Genomic DNA, 24,534 nt, shown 5'->3' on the forward strand with positions numbered 1-24,534 from the left:
AAAAATGTGATTAATTTTATCAGACAAAATGAGATGTCTACTGTAATTATAAGTCGCATATAATCTTGTATAAAACCTATTATTTACTAAAGGTGATGTTTTTCAGTTATATGGCATTAGAGCCAACATTACTTCCATTATTAACTTCCTTGTGATAGGCTTGTTATGTTTATATGCAATGTCCAAACCATATGATAGATTCATTATCTTTACTTATGAAATTCATATCATATGATAAGTTCGTTGTCTTTACATGTAAAAAGGAGTATTAAAGTGATGATATAAAAAATTCTTCATCAATTAAGTGTAAAGTATATATCTTAGGCGTATAAATAAAATAATAATTACTTCATCCATTTTCAATTAGTTTTCTATTGAATGTTCAAGAAATTGTTTATCATAAACAATGATGTGCATTCACAAAACTCCTATTTAAAAAAAAAAAAAAAAAACAAGATGAGTGTCAACATGCCACAATGATGGCCGTTCTCGGAACTCCTATTTAAGAAAAGAAAATTAGCCAGATGATTGTCATCATGCCCATAAGGAATGACAAATCTACCATACACATCATGAAACCTTAGTTGCTCAAAAGACAAGCATGGTGACTTGGGCAAAGCATACTATATAGTGATCATCGTTCCACAAAATTCCACTCCTCATGCATGCACCTAATTAATAATTCAAGCTGTCTAAATTAGCCCTATCCATCTTTAAAATGTGTTGGTTCAGTAATATAGGGTTTACCCTTTCTTGCTCACATAGTACAAGCAACTTTTGACTTTCGTTGGTAAGCTGGCCAAGAATTGGCATTTTAGCTTTGACACTTTCCTATTTTGCAGTGAGTGATTTATGGAATCATTTCAATTAAAAATTGTTTGCAAAAATGAATTTTGGAATTCATGTTGTTTCTAAATACAACCTTTTAAATTGACTAATTTGTTCTAAATAAAATCTCGTTAAGATTTTGAAAGTCAACAGATTCTATTATCAATATGGGAAATGAACAAATTCTCTCTTTTCAAAATATATGGAGATTTCTTTCCAAACTTGTTCATTCAAGCACCTATAAATCTGTGCCCACTGATGCTTATGAGCAAACACAGCAGTAAGGCAAAGTATACACAGGTGGAGATAGCAAAAGAAGAAATCATGGCGAAGTCAATTGCCCTCCCCATGCTTTGCCTTGTTCTTTTAGTAGCTCTGCCCTCCCCTTCTTATTCTCAAGGTATTTTTCGTTTACTCTTTGAGAGAAAACCCTTTGAATAAAATTTGTTTCTCATGTCCCTAATGGTTGAAATTCGTTTTCAAATTTTTTGAGTGTAATTTGGGTGCACCAAATCAGATAAAGAGAATGAAATACTTACTCTGTAATAAGAGAAAATTAAGATTTTAAGATTTATGCTTTAATCACTCATTTTTTACAAATATATATATATATATATTGCAATTATGGTATTAACATTTGGTTGATGTTTGCAGTGGGTCTCCAATTTTGCCCAACTGAACTAACAATACCTGGGACATGCGGCAATAATGGAGGTTTCGAGTGTTTTGAAGCCATAAATGCGAAATTTGGAGCTTCAGCAATGGCAATGAAATGTACTTGCCAAGCTTTGCAATCTAACGAGCGTCTCTGCAAATGCTTAATTGTTTGTCGAGAATAAAATAGAGCTTAACCTTGTAATAATCTCAAACCAAATGGCCACCTTTAGCTACTTTGGTAATTTGCAATAATCAGTTACAATTTAAATGCATTTTTCTTCGTAATAATTATGTGGAGCACTTTCATGAATCATGCAAAAAAGGAATTAATTCCTATCTTATGACTTCAAATTTTTTTTTTTTTTACAAAGCCTACCTTGAAATAATAATAAATCTCTCTATATTCCAAAAATAAGAATAAAAATAAATATCATTTCAAACCCTTTACTCTTACATATGCAGAAGAATAAGTAATTAAATCTTATGAAAATCAAGTATTCAACCAATAAGATCTAAAAGGGGTAGAAAGTTTGGGTTTGTTAGCAGTTCTATGGCAGGTGCAAGAAAAGCAAGCTGGAATCTAAACAGTCTTTGATTTTTGGATCACAAGATCTGTGTAAATATTACTAGATTTGATCCCAATGCCTTGTGGAGAAACAGATGTTTTCAGAATATTGAAAATGGTCTTGATGAAGCAAATTTAGATTTGTATAGTAAGAATGTTGCAGATTCTTTTGGTACAGGAATTGAATCAGTTGATTATAGAAATGAGGCAATCCAAGGTGGAGATGAAAGTAGAACGTGTCTAGGGCAAGTGGATGCTAAAATTCCTCATTGACTTGAAAGCAGTGTAAGGGAGATTTCATCCTGGGTCAGATGATTGAAGAAGACAGAAATAGTTTGTCTATGAAAAGAATTCCCGAAAAATTATTTCTAGTCACGTTTGAAGATGGAGAAATGATGGAAAGCATGGAGGGACACAAGTGGATTTGGCTTCTTTGGTGGTTTGATAAAGTTGAGGTGTACTTTGAAAATGTTATTCTAGTTAGTAGGAAATGTTGGGTTTCTTGTAATTATCTCTCCACTTTGTGCTGAACAAATTATAGTTAATAAATTGGTGCCGATGGAAAAAGCTAATGTTCAGTATTTTTGGGTCGATTTTTTCCTTTTTTTTTTTTTTTTGTTGTTTTGTTCGTTGTCCCTGATTGTGTGGTATTAAGGAGTGGACTTAGAATCTATTCTATTTTTTAATGTTGTTGTTGTTTTCGAACGTGAAGATTATCTATTGGAATGTTAAGAGGATTAGGGAGTAGTGTCAATGCTCGTATATATGGTTGCAACCCCTAAAGCAAAGATGGTGTTTTTGCAAGAGATCAAAACTCTGATAATGATATTGGTTGGTATATAATCTCTCTCTTTATAAAGTAAGATTGAAAAAAAAACAAAAACTGAATTTGAGGGTAATTTGTATTGTGTGAGAATTTTAACACCCCTTGGAATGCAAAGGAGGAAAAGAGTTGTAATATGGTGGGTGTTTTTTTTTTTCTTTTTGAAAGTAGAAATTTTATTATATTAATTTCAAAAACTTACATGTCATAACAAGTCTTGAATCTTATAAATAAAATTTTTTTAATGAAATAAGAAATCAAGCTATCGAGAAAAAAGAATAGTACAGTACAAAAAGACTAAATTGCTCCAATCCACCAAAGTAGTATCAAGTGGAAATTGAGCCCCCAAGCAAACACAGACCTGTCTCATACATTAAACTACCAACTAACCCTAATTCAGATGTACCTACCCATTCATCAAATTGCCAAACTCATTCAAACCCTGATGCATCAAAACCACACAAACAAAAAGAGACCCAAAGCTGCAACATTTGGGGATGAGGGACCACGATCTGTGTTGAAAACAAAATATATGATTGGCTACTTGTATGCGAGGAAACGTTTTAGTAATTATGGATTGCTAGAAATGAGACTGCTTTTAATGGCAAAAAATTTGGGGATGAGGAGGGATTTTCTTTCTTGATTAAGATGCTATCATTGTTTTCCATTAAGACAAACGAATGCTAACTACGATAGGCTTTCTTTTGATCTTAGGGCTGGAATGGTTTGACTCTCGCCTTCTAAGGGTGAACTTAAATTTAATGTTGACAAATCTATTAAAGGTAAACTTTGTCCTGTGGGTTAAGGAGGAACGTTAAGAGATTTCTTTGATTAAGTGATTGGACTAGTTTTTGGATCCCTTGGAGTATAGGATTTTAATTTCGCGGAATTGACGACCATTAATTATGCATTTTAGCTGTTTATTTCATCAGCTTGGGTTGGTTTGAAAACTATGATAGTTGAATTTGATGTCGAAGTGGTATTTTTTGGATGTGCAATGAGAAAGTTTTAGACCATGGAATATGATTTTTTTTCTTTTAATGAAATTGATTCTTTGAGGAAAATTATTGATGATATTGACTTTTTAACTAAATTTGGTGTTGATCGAGTAGAAATGTTTTATACCTAATGGTAACTTTGAATCGAGATAATTTTTCGAATGATTTGTCATTGATTTGTATTTTGTTTTTGTTTAAGGTGTTTTGTCTGTATTTTTGTGATTAATTTTTGTTAAAAAAATTCTAATAATGTTTTAACTTTCACTATTAATAAATTCTCATTTTGACCGATTAAAAAAGTTAAATCTTATGAAAATCAAGTATTCAACCAATACGAGGTAATAATCTCTGCAGGGACGAGAAAAAAAAAATAGGAAGAATCAAAATCTTAGTTACCAAGTTGAATCAGACTCCAAGCTGGTAATGCTCTTCAGCCAAATAGACACCTTCATCCACTTTGCTTTCCCATAATAATAGTAATGATTACAGCCATTTCTATTAGATAAATTGAAAAGCCAATACTAAAAAAAATTATATGTTGAATTTTTTGAAGTTAAAATTCAATTCCATTTGCTACATCCAAATAAAAATAAAATTCTATTATGGAGTTCCTTCTCATTCCTGTATAGAGTTAAGGAAGCGAAGCAATAGAACAATTGTTAATTACAAGAAAAGTGCACATGTGACAGGATTTAATTATGAATTTATGTGGGAAACAGCAAGGCAGTTAAATAACGATTAACTGTCACTTGAATGATCCACTCCTAACAAAATCCTTGCCTCCTCAAAATTTGCACAAACACTTTGTACATCAGCTTCCAGCTTCTCGGACAAGAAGCCTGAAGAAGCCAATTGCTTTACCTTCTTGGCAGCTGTAGCTCTCAGTGTTTGCAACAGTTCAAGTCTTCTTAAGTCAAGCTGCAATTCTTCATCCATTACCTTCATCTCTGCCTCGGTCAGATCTATATCAAAGACATGCTGCTGATATTCGAGGATCAAGCTCTCGATTTCAGTCTTCCCGTTTTCCCCAATCTCGACAAGAGTACCCTTCTCTAAAACTACACCTTGCAGCGCAAGCTCCAACTCCTCCACTGACTTCGATCCTTTCTGTACTTCCACTAGGACAGCTTCCATATCATTTTCTACCTTCACAAGCTTCTTATTCAAATCCTGGAGACTCATTTTTATGGCTCCCAAACTTTCTCGTGACAACTTCATCTCATTTTGCATCTTGCTTTTCTCTTCCTCGGTCTTCAATAACTCAGTTGCTTTACCAGCCAAGCACAAATTTCTCTGTGACGCGTCTAGTTTGTCCAAGTTATCAATGGCAAATAAAACCTTATCAGTCTCTTGTCTTTTACTTTCTTCCTCTAGTTTTGATTTCAAGAGAACAAGGTTGCTCCTTGCTTCAGCTTCAGATTCCCGCATCTTAACCAAGGAAGCCTCAATTTCACCCTTGGACTTATTAAGATGGGCCAATTCCTCTTTCTTTTTGTCCAAATGAGACAAAGAAGCACTTAACCTTGTCCTCGCCCGAGCTTCACGCTGCTCAAAGTAAGCAACCGAAGAAGAAAAGCTTGATAGAGAATATTTGACTGCTGATAACTTGTTATCAGTTAGAGCTTTTCTTTCTTTCGTTTTTGAAGAAAGGAGTGCAACAGATTTAAGGTGTTGGTGCTTCTCCTTTATTCCACCTTCCATTACTTCAATCTCTCTGGAAAGCTTATCAAACTCACAGAACGCTTTCTCAAGGTAACCAAATTCAGTAACAGTCTTGGCAGAATCTGAAAGTTTTTCCTGTGCCCGGCCCAGTATTGCTCTGGCAGAATTTAAATCTTCTAACATCTTTGCAGCAGTTGTGTCTATTGGCTCTATTTCCATGCAAGAAGCTGTAGTATCATCAATCTGATTCCCTGTTTCTGGTGCAAGATCTGCATGCACCTCCACATTGGAAATCACTTCAATATGATCAAGTCTATTCAAGTTTAGACTTTCTCCAGCATCGTGCATTTGTGATCCTAGAAGATCAGATTCCCGCTCTAAATCGTTTGCCTCAAACTGGTTGTCAGGTTTATCCAAGCCGTGTTCCCCTCCATCAACTTCAACTAGCTTCTCTGGGCATTCAAGTTCTCTAGCCTCCCTTCTGTTCTGACTTGCAGAAGAAAACATTCTTTTGAACTCATCTCTCTCCTGCATAGCTCTTTCATACAAACCCATTAATTTTTCATTTTCTTCATGCATTTCCATAAGCTGTTGCTCAAGGTTCTCAACATTCTTCTTCAAGTCCACCTCTTTTTCTTCACTATGTTCATCTAAGCCAGTATCACTGCGATCCTTAGTGTCATTTTCATGAATACTGTCTTCTTCATTCAAACTTTTATAATTGCTTTCAGCAGCTTTCTGTTCATATAAATCAAGGAGTTGCTTGTTATCCTCAACATAGCCCTTAAGCTTTAATCGTAGTTCATCATTCTCTTGAGACAACTTAAATGCTCTCTCAAGAGCTTCTGCTTCTCTCTGACTTGCAGCTGCAATGGCATCAACCATTGTTTTAAGCTCCATTTGGTCATTAAGGTTGATCATTGGCACATCCACTGACAATGAATGAAGCTCTGATTGCTGTATTTCTTCTTTCACTGGTCTTGTAGATCTTTCTTCTTCAAGTTTTTTAAGCAGATCACTCACATACCTGCCAAATTAATAAATTAGTTTAAAGGCAGCACAAATCAATATATGATGCTACATGACTACAAGTTTCCTTGGATTTTACTTATATCTTAAGCTAGGAACATACTTATTCTTATATATACATATACATATTCATATACATATATATATAAATATATATATACATATACATATACATATATATATATAAATACATATACATATACATATGTATAGGAACATACCTTTCCAACTCTTCTTTCTCTTCAAGGCAAAATTCAAGTTTTTTCTGGAGTGCATTCATTTCTGCCTTGTTGTGAATGGCCTGTCAAAAGAAAACATTTATGGATGAACCACATTAAAGTCAGTTTACTAGATGAACAGGTTCAAAGCAACAGATTCATCCAAGCATAGCTACCTGCATCCTAAGGAATTCATTTTCCTCATTCAGCGAAGAGCACCAAGCTGAATCTGGCTCCTGTTTTTAATATATCAGCTTTTTTCAGGTAAGAACTATGTAGTAGTATATTTTTGTGCGAGAAGAAGACACATTGCAAAAGACAACAGTTTTTTTTTTTTTTTCAATTGTGACAACAGATTGTTCAAATTACTGAACATCCTATATGATGTCATAACCAAATGCATTCTAAAAGGAAAAGCAAGTAGCAAAAGTAATAGCAAACCATGCTAAAATGTCGAAAAAGAATATAAAGGCTTAATAATAACTACAGCTAATCATTAGCTTCACACAAAAATCATGCTGAGACTGAGATGTTAAAGTCCACTTCTGTAATCATGGATGAAAAATAACCAAGAATCATGATGTAGATCTATAAGATTTGGCATTTACATCCTTTTTCTTCTCTTTTCTACGGAATCTATTTAGAAATAAGCAAAAATTGAGGACCTTTAAGTGGATAACTAACTTTTATTTTTCATTCTATTGACAAGAAAAGTATCATTTTCAAAAGATTTAGGAATGTATAAAAGTTCCATATACATCATAAGAATGAAGTTACAGAAACTACACAAGAAAGAGCAGTTTATTTATTATGATACTGAAATAATAGAATATAACCAACTGATGCATTGAAAAAGTAATCTAGCTGTTAATTCAGGTTAAATTGAATGTTTCAGTTGCCAAAGATATAGATGCATAAACTTGGAAGACAATGGATAATATGCTCACCTGACTAGAGATCAGTTGATTGCCATCATCCTTAATGCCTGACACCACTTTAGAATTTGTTTTCTGCATTGCATAAATATTCAAAAACCAAAATTTAGAAAAATTCTTCACAAAAATAACTCACCTTAAATATTTATGACAAAGCTTAGGAAGAACCTCAATTATTAAGGAATCCGCTTCATGCATAAGTTTCCAATCAAGTGCCTCTAGCAACTGCACATTAGTCAATGATGTAAGCAACACTTGCACTGATATCGACCACCACGAATTCAAAAATTAGAAAAGAATTTGAAGATCTTATTTTTTCACCTTATTATGTAACACCTTAATCTGTTCATTCATCATCTCCTGTTGACCTTCATCACAAAGGGACTTTAATCTGTGAGTAGCAACAAACATCAGAGGCACTATATTAGTGTTCATTTATTCCTGTTCATAAGGAGAATAATAATAACTTATAATATTTGAAGCCAAAAGAAGCAAAAATTGAAACTTTTATCCAATTATAGAAGCAAGACAAATATATGACATTAAAATCAGTAAGGATAAGGATTGGTTTATCCCAACAGTACATGTAAGACATTTAACACTATTATGGAAGCACATGAGACAGATATTTCACATTAAAACAAATAAGGACAAGGATTGGATTCATCCTGACAGCACATGTAAGAACTAGGATACCTTTCAATTGTCATTTGGAAAATTATGATATCACACAAAAAAGATCTTAAAGGGTTTCTTTTGGATTCAAAGCCTCACACACTTTACTAAATAGTTTTTCTTTCAGGATATACGAATTCATCATATCTGGCCCCAAGAACCAGTTTGGACAGTGTTTAGAATTTATAACTGAATCTTATGTTCTAAGTTGTAGACGAAGTAAAAAAAATTGGATAATTATTGAAGAATTAAATGGAGAATCTAGAGTTGCATCAGTAAAACATGCCTTCTAATCTCTTCCTTTAGTCGCAAATTCTCCATGGCAAATCTAGTGACTTCTTGGTTTCGATCAACTTGTGCTCGTAAAACCTCAATTTCCTTCAAACATTCTTCCTTCTCTTTCAATAAGTGTGTCTCACCAGAAATCTTTCCAGAAGCAACAGCCTCCAGCCTCTTAATTCCTGCTTCTCGAAACCGTAACCTCATTTTCAAGCTTTGAATTTCATCTTCTCTTTGTTTTGCCTATCAACAGAAAGTACCAAATTTTACTTTTAGTAATTTATCAAGTTATGTAATACTCTAGAGATGAATACATAAGTAAACAACAAAAGCTCCCAGCATTACTGAATATATTAAACTTTAATCATATCATATTCCTCAAGATGGACTACCAAACTTTAATTTTTAAATTTTACCAACTTTCTTCATTTTGGCAACTCTTTTCCTACTAGTTTATTTAAAAAAAATATTGCTAACTTCACTTTTGCAGCCCTAAAACCTATAAAATAAAGAAAAGATACTTTTCTCACACATACCAACTGCATAGCTGCCTGATTTTCAGCATTCAGTGCCTCTAAAGCGGCTTCTTTCTCCCTTTCCCTCTTGAAGGCCCCAACAAGAGCAACTTCATAATCTTTCTTCTAGAATACAAAATTGTAATAGGAAGAGAAAAACTTAGTTTATCAACAACTTGAGAACAGGTATTTCCTCAATTATAAGCGTGATTTCTGCAGACCTGAGACATCCTTTTATCAGATGTAAGCGGACTGAATGATCCATGAAGACCACCTTCCCACTTAAAAGGCCCTGGTGATGGTGGAAAGCTTGATGCCAATATATCATTATCTAGATTTTCAACCCTGCCATTAACAAAACCTCGTAGACGGGATACTTCTTTCTGGAAAACAAAATTGTGAACAATGTAAGGATAACTAGAAACCTGAAATAATATGGTAGTATGCAACAGAAATTTAATAAAATAAATCATTCAAAGTTAGGAATTATTTGGATTCATTAAAACAGACGATTCTGCTTGATGCTTGAAATTTCCTAAACATACATTTACTATTTTACCTTTATTTTTCAGGGTAGAAAAAGAAAAACATAAGACCAAATTATAGTACTATTCAAACATTCCCAGTGTGGTTCCTCAATATAAAAGGGAGGGAATTCAGTGGAGAAAAAAAAATTAGAATGAAACTCAGGTAGATAAATAGAATTCAACTAACCAAAAATGAGCAAATTGCTTACTTTTACAATTACATTATTGATTGAGGGAATACTTTAGGGGGTACTCAAAGATAAAAGAGCATAAAGTAAACATGATGATACCTTCAGCTGTTGAATTTGCAGCCTCATAGCAACAACATCTCCAGATGCATCTTCATTTACAACTGCCTGCAAGACATTCAATATCTTACTATAAAATTGGCATTTAAAGTTAACCTTGATACACTGAGTGTATTTGATGAGCTAAGAAAACAAAACAGAGGAAGCTAGAAATACAGGATAGTCACACAAATGATGTGTGTATGCATGTGTTGTACTTAAAGTAGCCAAGCAAAGATCTCGTACATTGTTCTTAATAAATTTAGCCCGCTGTGCAAACTTCAATGTGCTTAGCGTCTCAAGTGAACAACTGCAGAGGATACCCAGAAGAAAAAAAGAAAAAGAAAAGCTGTCATTTACAAATATGTGCATTAGCAAAACAAGTTAAGCTCATTGAAAGACAGGCTAATAATACATAAAGGCCATTCTGAAAACTATAGTCAAAAACCAGATTCATTCATGCAAATAAAAATTAAAAGTGAATGTTTAAATCAACCAACTAGTGCAGAAACACAGACAAATAAACTTTCCACTAACCAATTAGATGGACTGATATTTGCAATTATAGTTGTTTTTGAATTCCCTCCTAGAGAATCCTGGGAAGAAAATAGCAAAACATGATTAACTTTCTCTTGCATAGCAGATCCTTGAATTATACAGCAAATTAAACATTCTCCACAGAAAAGAAGAAAATAAGGATTCATGTAATAACAGAATTTACTTTAAAAAGTAATTTTCACTGAGATATAGCGATTTACCTGAAGCAAAAAAGTAAGTTTTGAATCTCGATAAGGAACATGGAGTGACTTCCCATTGGAAATATTTACAAGGTTCATGATCACGAGTCTGCCAATGTAAAATTGTGTATCAGATAGTGGTACCATGAAAATATTTACTTTAAAGACTCTTAACTTTTTAAAATTACTAATTAATGTGGCAGCAGTTTATGATTCATTGATAGTGTATAAGATTTATACACTTATAAAGCCTCAAATATAAATCTATTATTAAAAATTTAGTATAGAGATAACTCACCCCAATGTTGAAAGAGACTTGTTAATATTAGTAGCCTCCTTGAGGCGTTCACCTTCAGCCCCAGAACTCTTCTGTCTGTCATGAGTAAATCATAAATGATATGTCGTAGAGAAACTAGAAGAAAAAAGTGTTAATGGTTTTAATACTTCAACATGCCTCTGTACCTTTCAGAGCCTGCTAAATCAACAAGATTAAGCCGAGCAAAACGGTGGTGAGTTACGCCTTGAGATTCCCACTGATAATAAACACTTGGTTAGAATTTTCTTTTCCCAAGGTAAAGACAGAATATCCATGAAAGAGAATGAACTACTAATTATTTACCAATGATTTCAAAGAAATTCTTCAATTAAAAGGTCACACGCACCTTACTTTCAATTATGCATGTAAATACACTGTGAGAACGACTGCTTGCACGATTCATGTTAGTGGCAGCCACCTTTCTGTTTGCTGCACCCTGAAAAATATTCTAGAGCTTTAGACTACTAATAAGTTGGGTAAAGAGGTAAAAAGTAAAAATTAAAAGACAGAATAAAACAAGGGCAACAGTGAAAAAGAACTAGTTGCTTATACATTCAAAACAAACTCTAGAAAAACCTTTTTAACTGTTTTTAAGTTAAGAGCTTCAAACTTGGAAGTTTTAAGTACAAAAATCTAAAACTTGGATGTTCTTAAGGAGATGAGGGAGAGCTGCCCATAGCCCAAAGCTAATTATATTAATTAATAATTAGCAGACAGTACTTGAATGAGCTGTTGAATCACATCACGTGCAGTTGTAACTTCTATCTCCTTGAGATTGTCAACATAAACCCCTTTCTTGATGTCTTCTCTTATCTGCATATAACCACCAAAAGAGTAGCAAATTTCTTGAGCTTAGAAATGTAAAAAACTTGTCTTTTACACTATGTATGAGGCAATATAAAAAGATTAAAAAAGGAAAAAAAAAGGTCGAGATAATTGTTCCCCATATGAAGGTAACCTTTACCTGTAAATTGGTTGATGATGGATCCAAAAGATCAAGAATCTGTTCATTATATATTTCCAAAAACGAGCATTTACAAGAAAATCTTAATTTCTCATCTTTACGAGCCTCTTTTTCCTGACATATCAAAGAAGAGTAGTATGAGATTAAAGTGATAAGAAAAAGAGAGAGATTAGTAAAAGAAAGAAACATGGTATTGAAAACCATCAGCTCCTAACAGAGAGAAGCAACTAGAATTTATTAAGTTCTGGTACAAACTTTGGTCGTTATGTAGCTTATACAAATTTATTCTATCCAAACAAAGGCTATATAATTAAATGACCATTTCCCATGAATTAGCAAACGAATGCACTCTAGATGTTAAGGTATTCAAAAAATTAAATACAAAATTTAAAATTATTCAGCACCTAAAAGTATTACTCCTATGATAAGAACAAAAATTCTCAGGTTTTCTTCACATATATCATGCCTCTCTATGAAAATATGATTTGTAACTAAATAATGAAGTTCTGCACAAAATTTGAGCAACAAAGCTTTTCAACTCATTCAATTTACAGAATAATCCTAAGAACCATCCATCATTTGTGATTGTCTAGATAATCTAATTGTCTAAACGATCGTAGAGAGAATTTATTTTCACTGGATGGAAGTGCATTGCACTCAAGAAAGATGAGAGGCTATTTTAAATCACTGTACGCCTAAGTCGTAAGGCACATATACCACACCTTTTGTATTCTTGTAAATAAATATTCAAAGACCCTAGGAGTCATCCCGCAATTGACACTGTGTCTCCGAGTGCCTCCCTCGATGTCTCCAAGCATTGTGTGAGTCTTCCCACTTCCAGTCTGTACATGAAAAGTTTAAGTTATTTCATTACCAAAACAAGTACCAAAACAAAATCAAATAAAGTAGGACACTGATAAACTGGAGAATTAATCAACCATTCATGGAAATAATAGAAAAACTTTTAGTCATCACGATTAAAACTTGGAAGCTCACTTGGCCGTATGCAAACATGCAGCTGTTGTAGCCTCCCATGCAATTATCCACCATGGGCAATCCAGCCACTTTGAAGAGATTTTCCTGTAAAATCACTTACAATTGTCATAAACAAAGACAGAAACATAAAAGATTAAACAACAATAAAAAAATAAAAAAAATAAAAACCAGATTAAAAGGAGGTATACCTGGCTAACGTATTCATCAGCAACAAGATCAAATGTAAAACGAGATTCCGGATGCCCCGTCCAAGTAATTGTCTGACAACTGTCTTGCCTAATACACTTGCCGTAACCTTGTAGCGATATTTCGGAACTACTAAGGGGACGAATTCTGATGATAACCTAATTTCATTTCCCAAAAAGAAACAAAATTTTCATCCAATTAGATTAACTTCGATATGTCATCAATATTCCTAACCCTTTGTTTGGTTTTTCATTTAGCTACTTGGCTTTTTACTTCAAAAGGAAAAAGAAAAAATGTGTTTAAATATAAAAAAAGCAAATATTGTTAAATAATTATAATTTAAAATTTTAACAATTGTGAATTTTAGATACATAAGTGTACTTTCATGTGAACTACTTACATTACAAAATTTATTAGGCCTTGCCTATTTGTTCATTTTTAAACTTTCGTGCAGTAAAAACAACATATTTTAACAATTTGCAAATAAAATTGAGTAATCATTGTATAATATGCAAGAAAAGAAGAAAAATCGTAAAAGAATATATATATAAACAAGCACATTTCTTTTTTCTTTTTCTTTTTTCACTTCATAAAAGAAATTACAGATAAGATTCGAACATTTCAACTGACCTGCACATTGTGGTCCTTCCAAAACGACGGATCCTCACGGAACTCAAAGCTCTCAGACGGCGGAGGCGCTGAACTATTTTCGGCAGTCGCATCATCGTCCCAGTCACCGATGCTCCGAATTGCCAACGTGACGGCGGAGGAATGGACGGGATTCTCCCTCGCGGCTGATTTCGGCGGAAGATCCGGCGGACTACGCACCGACAACATCGAGACGGACTCGGATGAAGAGGACCGGTCGTGGAAGCCAAAGCGGCTCTTGATTGCGCTGGCCGTATCGGAAATGAACGGCATCTTGAATGGAAACGTTTTGAAGTGTTTAGGGTTGGAGAGCGCGAGACTAGAGGGAGTGTTTGGAGAGAGGGAAAGTTGAAGTCTTGGAGAGCAAGAGAGTGAGATTTGAAATGTTATACTCGTAACTTTTTCAGCGAAAACACGAGCAGAGGGAGAATCTCGGATCGGAGGGTGGAGAGAGGTTTAAATGGACGGTGAAGATGGGAATGTATTTTCGAACTAGTGGACCGTTGGGGAATGGCTAAAAATTTTGAACTGAGATGTGGAGCCACTTTTTTTGTATATGTTAAGAGCATGGAATTTTAATTATTGGTGAAGGAAACTTGAAATTACAGAAATGTACCGAGAACGTTACACGTGGCTTCGAGGTACTACTGCAGAGGAGGATAAGGAGATTAAATATCAAAGAAGTAGCCGAATTCAGGGACAAGCATTTAACTCTTCAACTGCATTTATAAACTATCTTGACATTTAAACAATTAAATTGGATTAACTCTCCTGGCCAAAAAACAACTAAACTATCTTGCACCCTTCTTTGTCCTTTAATCTCACAGGCCCAACAACTCTATTACCTTATCAAACCATCAGCAACACTGCACTTAAATGAGGATTATGAAATGTGATGGCCTAAATGAAAATCATTATGTACAATAACATAATTGAATAAGCTTTCAAGGTCCGTTGGATCGATTGGAATTTTTACAAGAAGTGTTTTTCCAGTAAAACTGTTTTAAAAATATTTTAAAGCAAAATTAAAATAACTCTTAACAAACTTAATGTAGAAGTGGTAAAGGATGTAAATGTTAGATTAGTCTAAACAATTTATGTATGGACTTATGCTATTTTAACTTATTTTAAATTTATCAAAATCAAGATAAATTAATTTGATCTTAATAAAGAGACAATATTATAGCCCATAATATGATCTAATAAAGTAAGTTAAACTCTAATGTTATATATGTACGTTTGTGTAGAAAATTTTAATAAATCCAATGATAAGTGGGATTAAGGATTCACTATATAAAGTTAAGGTTAGATCTCTTTTCTTGTTAACAAAAAAACATTAAGAATCTCACTCATTGGAGAGTTGTAGATTTTTTTTTTGAGAGTTGTAGATTAAAGAGGAGGAATATTCTAATGCACTGAATTCTTACAGTTAATCTAATTATTATTGTTTTCGCTATCAAATCATGAATAAAAAATCATATATAATTTTGAATTATAAATTTCGACTATAATGAATCTTGAGTTAAGGAGTAAATTGATTATACAAAAAACTTAAGAATTGGTGTCAAAGCAACCATAGTTAGGATATGCTAGTGCTGGAAGGAGTTTGATGTATGTTTCAAGTGTGCATGAAGCCTAACATTGCTTTTTGCAACAGATCTTTTGAGAAGATAATTAGCTAATATCGATAGAGATCATTATGAAGTTACAAAAAAGGTGATGAGATATTTGAAAAAAATTAAAGATTATATGCTCGTTTATCGAAAGGTTGAAGACTTTAAGCCAAAGGATTATACTGTTTTTGGTTTTGCCAACTCTTTAGATGGTAAGAAGTCCACATTAGGATATATTTTTATCTTGGTATGTGATGTAATATCTTGAAAAAGTATAAACAAAAACTTAAGACCTCATCCACTATGCAAGCAAAATTTGTAACATATTTGAGAAATCTCATTAAAAATTTGTCGGTGGTTGACTCTAATACTAGGTTCATACGATTGTATTGTAATAATATTGTAACAGTTATGTTCATTGATAACAATGGAGGTATCATAGGGCTAAGCATACGAAGATAAAATGTTTGACAATTAAAAAGCTTGTGAAAAGGGTGACATTTTAATAAAACATATTAGAATTAATGACCTGATAGCTAATCCTTTAACTAAGGGGCTACACCCTGTCACTTTTAAGAAATATGTTTATGACATGGGTATTGTGGAGTCTTTTGATATACTTAATTAGTGGGAGGATTTAAAATTGTTTTATATTTTGTGCTTAATTTTGTTTGAAACATATCATTGATGATGTATTTGGTTTTATTATTAATAATAATTATGAAATTATATTCAATCATAAAATGTTTATGTATATATACAATTTGTATATATGAATACTTAAGACATGTGTCAATCTTAAGTGTAGGTTGGGGGCATAAATTGATAGTCTTAATGGTATGTTTTTGACACATAAAGTATATCTCAAGATATGTAAGATAGAAATACATATTTATTGAATAAATCATAAAACATTTCTCTTACGATTCTTAGGCTGCATAAAGAAAAGAATAAAATGACTGACAAATGAATACAATGTATGAAATAGATCATAAAGAAAGTGTTGTAATTCATTGCTACATTACCACATTGACTTCATGTCAATAAGATTGAGTGGTATATGTGATTATAGTTTGTGTTGTATCTTCGTTGATGTAATTACTGCTGTTTTCCTATATCACAAAGTTTATTAGACTAAATGATATTTTGAGGTAATATCAAGACCAGTTTGTTTTTAAATTGAGTTCATAAAATTTTTAGTTGTCTTAGTTCGAGAGTTGTTTTTAAGGAAATGTGTTTCTAAAATTTGAATTTCAATAATGTAGTTTAAGTGAGAGATTTTTAAATTTTTCTAAATAATTTTACTTTTGGACTTAGATTATTTAATCTATTTTAGATTTTTATCAAATCAAGCTTAGTTAATTGGTCTAAAGACAATATTATAATCAATAATATGATCTAATAGGGTGGGTTAAACTCCAATTTTATATGTAGACTATTAATAAAGGTTTGCGTAGAAAACCCTAAATCATATGATGGGTGTTGACTAGTGATTCACCTGTCTACAAAAAACATTAAAGATTTCATCCATTAGAGAGTTGTAAATTAAGGAGGAAGAAGATCGTAGTGCCTTCAATCTCAATAGTTAATATGGTTAATATTATTTTCACTATCAAATAATAGATCAAGAATTAGGTACGCTTTTGTATTCTAAATTTTTGCTATGATGAGTCTTAGGTTAAGTATAAATTAATTATACATAAAATTTAATATTCTAAACTATTTGATAATGATTCAATTTATTTTTAATAAATATACAACCAAAATACTCAACTTTATTATATCACATCATAAGTTTACAAATGATAGAAATATGTAAAATAAAATAAATTTGTAATAATTAAGAATAAAAATAAATGATATCAGAAGAACAAATTTGAAGTAAATAAAAAAAAAAGATAAATGTGAAAAAAATATAATTTTTTGTATCATTTTATGAAATATTAAAAGATAAAATGAAAATATAAAAAAATCTCATTAAATATTTGTTACTACATATTAACATTTTTTTTAAAAAAATTGATTTAAAACTTTATCTAACTCAAATGGACTTCTCACATAAGCTAAAGATTTAAAAATTTTAGCCAAATACCTTAAACATGCTTTTATAATGTAAAATTTTTTCCATAAACTGATCAAACCACTTAAATGTTCAAGTTAATGAGATTAACAAAATAAAATTGAAGGAAAATATTTGTTTTAAGGCCTTACCCTTAATAAAAAAGTAATTATATCACTTTAAACAAAGAAGTTGTGGTATTTTAAAATATAACATAATTGACGAAGTTTAGAGCATAATTATGATATTTGAATCACCTACCATTTGAATTTATCGATTCGAGACATGACAGTTGATTCAGATTGATCTTTTAATTAGGCTATTTTTGCAACTGATTAAAAAAACTTGTATTGACTCATAGAGTTTTTAATTATCCGGATCAATGAAATATTATTTTCAAATTGATTTTAACATCGTACTTAACTTAATTTTTTATATTTATACTTTATTTTTTATTATTTTCACTAAAAAATATTTTATTAAAAATTTTAAAATAAAAATAGAAAACGCATTATACAAAACTAAAAAGTAAAATTTGTTTTGTAAACTTAGCTTTTTATTATCATCTTTAAATGATAATGAATATTTCTAATTCTTATACCATAATTCGTCATTTATATAGTTACTAGAATATTTACATAAATAAAGTAATTTTATTTATAATATTTCAAAATATATATTTATTAACTCAACAATATTGTTAAATCATGCGACTCAAGGGTTAGCAAATTTCTTCTCGCATTTGTGTCAGAGTCACGAGGTGTCAATAGAATACTATCAAACTTCGAATATAGAATCTCAGACCAGTGCTTGCTGGTGATTTTGTTCTGTATGGGAACGATAACAGGAAACTTTGTTTTGTTCTTAAACATTTTGGTCTCCAGTCCACTCTCCATCTGTGAATCCAAAGATTGTTGTCAAACTAAAATTCCACCCACTCGGCTTACTTTATTTCATACAACAATGACAAGCTCAAACAGGGACGAGCTTAATACTAAATGATGAAACAAAGCAACATAAGAAACGAAATCTCGAGCTCCCAACTACTCTGTCTTAGCTGGAATTTTCAGTGATGAAGCGTTTGATAATTAGCATCAACGCTTTTGCTGGTTCGGAGTTAGGATTAATAGTGAAGAAGCCATGTTGCTGTCCTTCAAATTCAACATAGTCGATCTTCTTCCCCCAGTCCTTCAGTCTCTTGGCATATTCCTCTGCTCGGTCTTTCAACAGATCGCTTCCACCAACCACTACCAGAATAGGATCAAGATTCAAATGCTCAAGGCTGCGGCTGACCGGACCGAAAGGGTTTATCAGTGGGTGATCCGTCGTATCTCCAATCGGTATAGATAGCCTCCAGAACCTAGACAGGTGTTGATTATATAAACCATTCGATTTTAAGTTACAGTTGGCGAAACTAACTCATGCAAGTGAAAGAATTGTTAAATACAAGGTTAAAAGTGTCCGCCACAAACCTGTCAATGAGCTCCCAATTAAGGAAGGCATCTTTAGGACCCTCTGCTTCTGACCTGGTTCTCACTGTCCCTCCGAAGAAAGGTGCTAAAAGGACATAACCCCTGACCCGAACCGGAGCCAAATCAGATGAACCAGCCCCTAGCTGAACCGCCAAATTATGAGCAATATTACCACCAGCTGAGTCACCGCATATGAACACCCTGCTAAAATCAGCTACATCGGTTAACCATGGATCAGGATTCTCAGCCAGAGCTTGAGCTTGGAGCCATTTCACAGTCATGAATCCATCCTCAATGGCTGCCGGGAGTCTGTTCTCTGGAGCCAAACGATAATCTGGCGAAATCACTACTGCTTGGAGCTCTGAGGAGAGCCTGAAGCAATAGTTTTGACAGTTAGGCCAGGCACGTGATCCAATGCAAAAGCCACCGCCATGGATGTAATAGAAGATCGGGAGCTTGGCAGACGAGGATGAAGCTGGCTTATAGAGCCTGAGTTGAAGGTTGTGCACAGGATCAAATAGAATATCTTTCCACACAACGGAGCCATCATCATCAACAGGAACATTGAAGCTTGGTTTAGGGGAGCGCCAAATGGAGCCATCGCTGTAAACACGAAGGACTCCTCGGCATTCATCAACCTCATAGAATGGAGGGGTAGTCATGGTAGCAGAGGCAGCAGTGTTAGACATCTTCCCCTTATTCAGTGAGGGATCATGCTGGAATTGGGAGGTTAAGAAGAAGAGCCAAGGGTTGGAAGGAGAGAGTAGAAACAGAGAAAAAGTTAAAGGGAGGTGGCTTTTAGTATCTTAATTTGGCTAATGGCGTCTTGTATCTGTAGTTTTCTGTGGGAAGGTTTAGTAGGACAAATAGCTTTTCAGCTGCTGCTCTGAAATTATGCGCGTTGGTCACTATAGTCACCCAAAAGCCTTACCACCTTTAAAATTGCAGGCAGATAAATTTCGAGTAGCTGGCAATATCAGATCAAGTCACTACAACTTGAATCTTTATGAACACTCGAGCATTTGGTCTCCTGTTCGAAGAATTAGATTGGAATTTCCCTTTTTCACGAAAATAAACTAAGTTAAATAACCTTGTGTTTAAAAGTAGTAACCATTCGTTTCTTTTGTTGGGAATCTAAAGAACGGATGGTTTGGGAATGGTTGCCTTGATGGAACAATTTCAGTGTTCCTATCTAGTGCCCCTGCATAAATCATCATAGTCCTCTCTAATCAATTGCTAACTCCAAATTGTATTTGAGATTAGCATGCGTCATTAATGTTCAATATCATTGGCACAAAGGTCAAAAGGGAAAATGCTTGCTTGTCATTCCAACAAATTTACTTGGAAGAATCTTCTGCTCTCTGGATAACGTTGATTACATTACTCCATACTTGTATTATCAATATCTTATCCACCTACCTCACTACATCCAAAAAAACAGAAACCAATAATTCTCCACAATTTTGCATCACATTAAAGAGTACAAAACATTTTTCCTTTTCCAAATTAGTAAAAGTAAACCACCAACTTTCAGGTCTTTAAGAACCAGATTTGGTCACTAGGAAGTGGCTTTAAGAAGAATCAGAATTATTCACATCCAACAAAATCACAAAGAACTTTACAACTTTTGTTAGTAATTACACATTCAGATAGTCAGATTTACATTGTTGGATATAGAAGAGAAAAGGACAATGGGAAAAAAAGGAAGTGATTTAATGAATGAATAAAAGCACTGGTAAATTAGCTTTATGGATAAAAATATACATAAGACTGTTGCAAGCAGAACCACAGCTTACAAACGTCTTGAATATCCAGAACCTCCACACTTCTTGCAAAGTATCAATCCTATAATGATATGAGAAGTTTCGTTAACAAATAAGAGCAAGGAGGCTGAATTCAAAAGATTAAAGTCTTAAGAGTTATCAGGCTGAAATGTCTTTGAGACATTGAATTAGAGATCAAACCAAATAGGACATCACATAAAAACAACCATGACTTTGCCAAAGTAATATTAATTGACGGAAATATTCATGGAAATTAACCCATGCACACTAACTTCCATGTGAATGCACAAGCTGGTGATGTAAAGTTCAATGTAAAAACAGCCCTAGAAAATGGTAATGTAAATAATGATTAGCTCATCTATCAAGGTATCTTGCTCTACATAGGTAAAATTTAACATTCACTAGATTGCTCAAACTTTCCTTTTAAAAGCAATCATAATTAATAATGGCTTTTAAATGCTACAAAAGACTGAAATCAACTAAATCAGTATGCAACAGATATGCAAAAGCATCCTTATAGTTATGCCCTTTACATACTATATATCGATGGTAAATCTTACCTGAACCTTTACACACCCTACAATCAACCAAGCCTGTTTCTTGCTTCATCTTACCATTTTCACAGAAGACACATTTTGTACCACCTACATCCATCATACAAAAGAATCATTTATCAGCTTGCTGCATTTCCTGAATAAATCACATATTTTTACAAGCAAAGAAAGCGTTCTATGCAGAAACTTGATTTATGTAAGAAGTACTGAAGCTGGCTGCTACATTTTCATTAAGAGAAAAATATAAAACCATATAAACTTAAAAGAAACAAACTGCAATTCTTCTAAACTATTGTTCATACCAAAGGATCTAATTTGTGTTTTTCAGTCCTGTCATTGACGGATATTGCTTTTGAAAGATTTGTCCTCAGTCACAGAAAGTAAAGTTCTTGCCACTGCAAAAGATTATTCTTTGCCAATTGGCAGTCCAGATAGCCAAACTAAAAATGCCTTAACAAGCAATTTTTTTCTCTGTTAGTTGATTAGAAGATTTCTTTTCTTTTTTAATCCGTGTAAAAAATCGTTTGACTTAAACTACTACCCTCTCTCGTCTCATAAATACAACTTTGAGACTTCTAACTTGAAAGATTCAAGTTTTAACAGTCTGAGTTTTTTCTCGAAATTTATTCTTGCATGCTGCTCCATAAAGGTACGAGCTATCTCAAGTTATAAACATTCGCCATTCTATTTAGTACAAACCATTTTAAGCTGTGGTACTTTGCTTCATTATCATTATTCCAAAACAGGGCCAAACAAAAAAAAAAGGAAAAGAAACAAAATATGTACCATTCCCAGCACAACGGTCACATGGGACAGGATCACCCTGAAAACCCACCAAAAACAGAAAAAAAGAACAACCTTAATCCATCAAATTCTAACATATAAATGTATAAAAATTGAAGGGTATTTGATAGAAGGGAAATTACCTTGAGGCCAAGAACGAGGGAGAGTGCAATGGCGGCCAAAACACTAATAGTGGCAAGAAAAGTTTGGGTATCCAAGGGCTTATCAAAGCCACTGAACAGCAAAACAGGGTGGAGAAGGAGCCTTGTGGGTTGATAAAAAAGCTTTCTACGTCTAGAACTGTAACGGAAAAGGGTGGGGATTTCTTGTTTCGTTAGAGATAGTTGAGGAAAGAAATGGATGGTTGAAGACCATGAAGAAAAGGAAGAGGAGACAGGATTGGGGGAGGAAAAAGAGAGCGTGGCCATGGATAGAAAATACAAGGATTTTGTGGAGCTGAGTTCGATACTACGGCTCTTTGTTTTTTTGTTTCAATGGTTTGATAGATTTGCCCCTTGCTTTCGAATTAGTACAATTAAAGCCCCATTTTTTTATTTAAATTTATATTATTAATTAAATTAATTTATAAAAATATAATTATTAATTAACTTATAATATTTTTAATATATATTCTGTATATTGGATGAAAGAGATTCGAATTTACTTTTTAAATAAAAAATTATGTATCTACTAATAAACCAAATGCTCTTATATATATATATATATATATATTTAGTATACATATTTTAAATATAAATATTTTTTTTATTTTTTATTAATGTTATAAAAATTATAATTTATAAAATTATTAATTATAATATACATACCTTTTTTTGAATGAATAATATACATACTTTTATTTATATAAACTTATAAAATATATACCTCAAAAAATGATAAAATTAGAATAATTTTAGAATTTAGTTATATTTTTAATTTTATAGGTAAACCCACATAGTTAATTAAACTTATAATGTTTAAGTTGTTATTTGAATATTTATTTTTAGTTATTTAAGTCGATATTTGAGATATTTATTTTTAATTATTTAAATTTTGATTTTATTGTTTATGTGCTTTTATAAATTTAATTATTAGTGAATCATATAGAATATGAATAACAATATTATTGTATGTAGATATGGATACGGATTGGGGTTTAGGTAATTAGGTACTCATGAATAGCATTTTAATCATTTTTGTACATAATCGAGTTTTTTAAATGGATTTGGATAGTGGATATGTACAAGGGTTCGGGTTAGGATAATAAATTTAAAAAATATTCAAGTAATTATAGGGCTCGGATATCCCTTTTATTAATTGGGTTTGAGTTCAGGTATCTCAAAATTAGCAGATATCTTATTTGTTGATATTTTTACTATTTTTTAAGAAGAGAGATAATACACAAACCAATAAATTATATGTTGAAATATATTTTTTGAATTATTATAAAATATATATATATATATATATTACCTTATTATTGCATAACATTACGTTTAGACACTAAAAACACATCAACATGCTTTATGACGGAGTATTTTTCTTTTGATAAATTACTATTCATAAGAGAGATTAACTTTTTATCATTCCTTTTCTATGCTCTCACTTTTTAGTAACTTGAATAGAAGATCATTTATCTCTTAGGTTCCGTTTACTGAGATTGAAAAGTTTTTTTAATCTTTTCTTTTGTATGGAATGGAGAAAATTTTTAAGAATATATATATTATTTTATGAGATTAACTGAAAATTTTGCTTTTGATCAATATAAAATATTTTACGTTCTTAGCTTTGAGAATGACGTAAAATATATTTCATCAATTTTCTCTTTTTTTTTAAAAAAAAAAATTGATCTCATAAACTTTGACTTCTAACCCATTTGAAAAATATTTTCTTCTTCTTCTTCTTCTTGTGAGATCTATCTCACAAAGTAATAAAACACAAAGCACAATTTTTTTATTTCTTTATTTGTTATTCTTTTTCTCAATTCTTTCTCTCCCTTGCTTCACTCTGGCTTCACCTTTTGTCTCTATCCCATAAATCCAAAATCGAATTATTTCTAGTTCTACGTCTGAATTTCCTTTCTTCTTTAACCCTCTAATCCAACCGTCTTTCTTTTGATTCTGGTTATGAAAGTTTGGGTTTTCAAAAATAAAATCAGTTGAAGAAAAATTTCTTGAACTCTCTTGATCCATTTGGGATATGGGGCACGTACTTCCAATTTTCTTTGAGAAATATATTATTGACCACGTGAGAATGTACGTCCAATTATCTATGGTGTTGAAGGGACATTTAACTTATAATTAATTTTAATACTAATTAATGCATAGGTTAAAAGGTGGAAATGAGATAGAAAGTTCAACATCCGGTGTTACCAATAACAACGATGAAATTACAAGGAAATTAAAGCCCCAATGTAACCTTGAT

General features: G+C 32.4%; 3 protein-coding genes across 5 annotated transcripts; all 3 read right to left on the reverse strand.

The window, feature by feature from the left end:
* Positions 1–4,455: 4,455 nt before the first annotated feature.
* Positions 4,456–14,251, reverse strand: LOC18590181 (P-loop containing nucleoside triphosphate hydrolases superfamily protein). Of its 3 annotated transcripts, none has more exons than XM_088810294.1 (22): positions 13,828–14,251; positions 13,200–13,355; positions 13,012–13,095; positions 12,738–12,857; positions 12,016–12,129; positions 11,772–11,864; positions 11,398–11,487; positions 11,198–11,268; positions 11,034–11,108; positions 10,757–10,844; positions 10,536–10,594; positions 10,245–10,308; positions 10,002–10,067; positions 9,406–9,567; positions 9,206–9,307; positions 8,677–8,912; positions 8,037–8,106; positions 7,884–7,940; positions 7,728–7,790; positions 6,957–7,016; positions 6,784–6,863; positions 4,456–6,560 (listed from the first exon to the last, which is right to left on the reverse strand). In XM_088810294.1, exons 1-22 carry the CDS (start codon positions 14,116–14,118, stop codon positions 4,610–4,612), a joined length of 4,152 nt encoding a protein of 1,383 aa, XP_088666420.1. In that variant the 5' UTR covers positions 14,119–14,251; the 3' UTR covers positions 4,456–4,609. The 3 variants fall into 3 exon arrangements, with proteins under 3 accessions (XP_088666420.1, XP_007015628.3, XP_007015629.3); XM_007015566.3 differs by having other exon boundaries at positions 9,206–9,310; positions 13,828–14,250; XM_007015567.3 differs by lacking the exon at positions 6,957–7,016 and having other exon boundaries at positions 9,206–9,310.
* Positions 14,252–18,428: 4,177 nt separating this feature from the next.
* On the reverse strand, positions 18,429–20,035 carry LOC18590182 (strigolactones hydrolase CXE15-like). Its single transcript, XM_007015568.3, has 2 exons — positions 18,990–20,035; positions 18,429–18,877 (listed from the first exon to the last, which is right to left on the reverse strand). The coding sequence occupies exons 1-2, from the start codon at positions 19,676–19,678 to the stop codon at positions 18,571–18,573; spliced, it is 996 nt and encodes a 331-aa protein (XP_007015630.3). The 5' UTR covers positions 19,679–20,035; the 3' UTR covers positions 18,429–18,570.
* Positions 20,036–20,524: 489 nt separating this feature from the next.
* On the reverse strand, positions 20,525–22,604 carry LOC18590183 (thylakoid lumenal P17.1 protein). The gene is made up of 4 exons (XM_007015569.3): positions 22,254–22,604; positions 22,114–22,150; positions 21,334–21,417; positions 20,525–20,834 (listed from the first exon to the last, which is right to left on the reverse strand). Exons 1-4 carry the CDS (start codon positions 22,536–22,538, stop codon positions 20,782–20,784), a joined length of 459 nt encoding a protein of 152 aa, XP_007015631.2. The 5' UTR covers positions 22,539–22,604; the 3' UTR covers positions 20,525–20,781.
* Positions 22,605–24,534: the final 1,930 nt, after the last annotated feature.

This window comes from Theobroma cacao, chromosome 9 (genome assembly GCF_053813885.1).
Source record: "Theobroma cacao isolate CCN51 chromosome 9, ASM5381388v1, whole genome shotgun sequence".
NCBI classification, from domain to species: domain Eukaryota; kingdom Viridiplantae; phylum Streptophyta; class Magnoliopsida; order Malvales; family Malvaceae; genus Theobroma; species Theobroma cacao.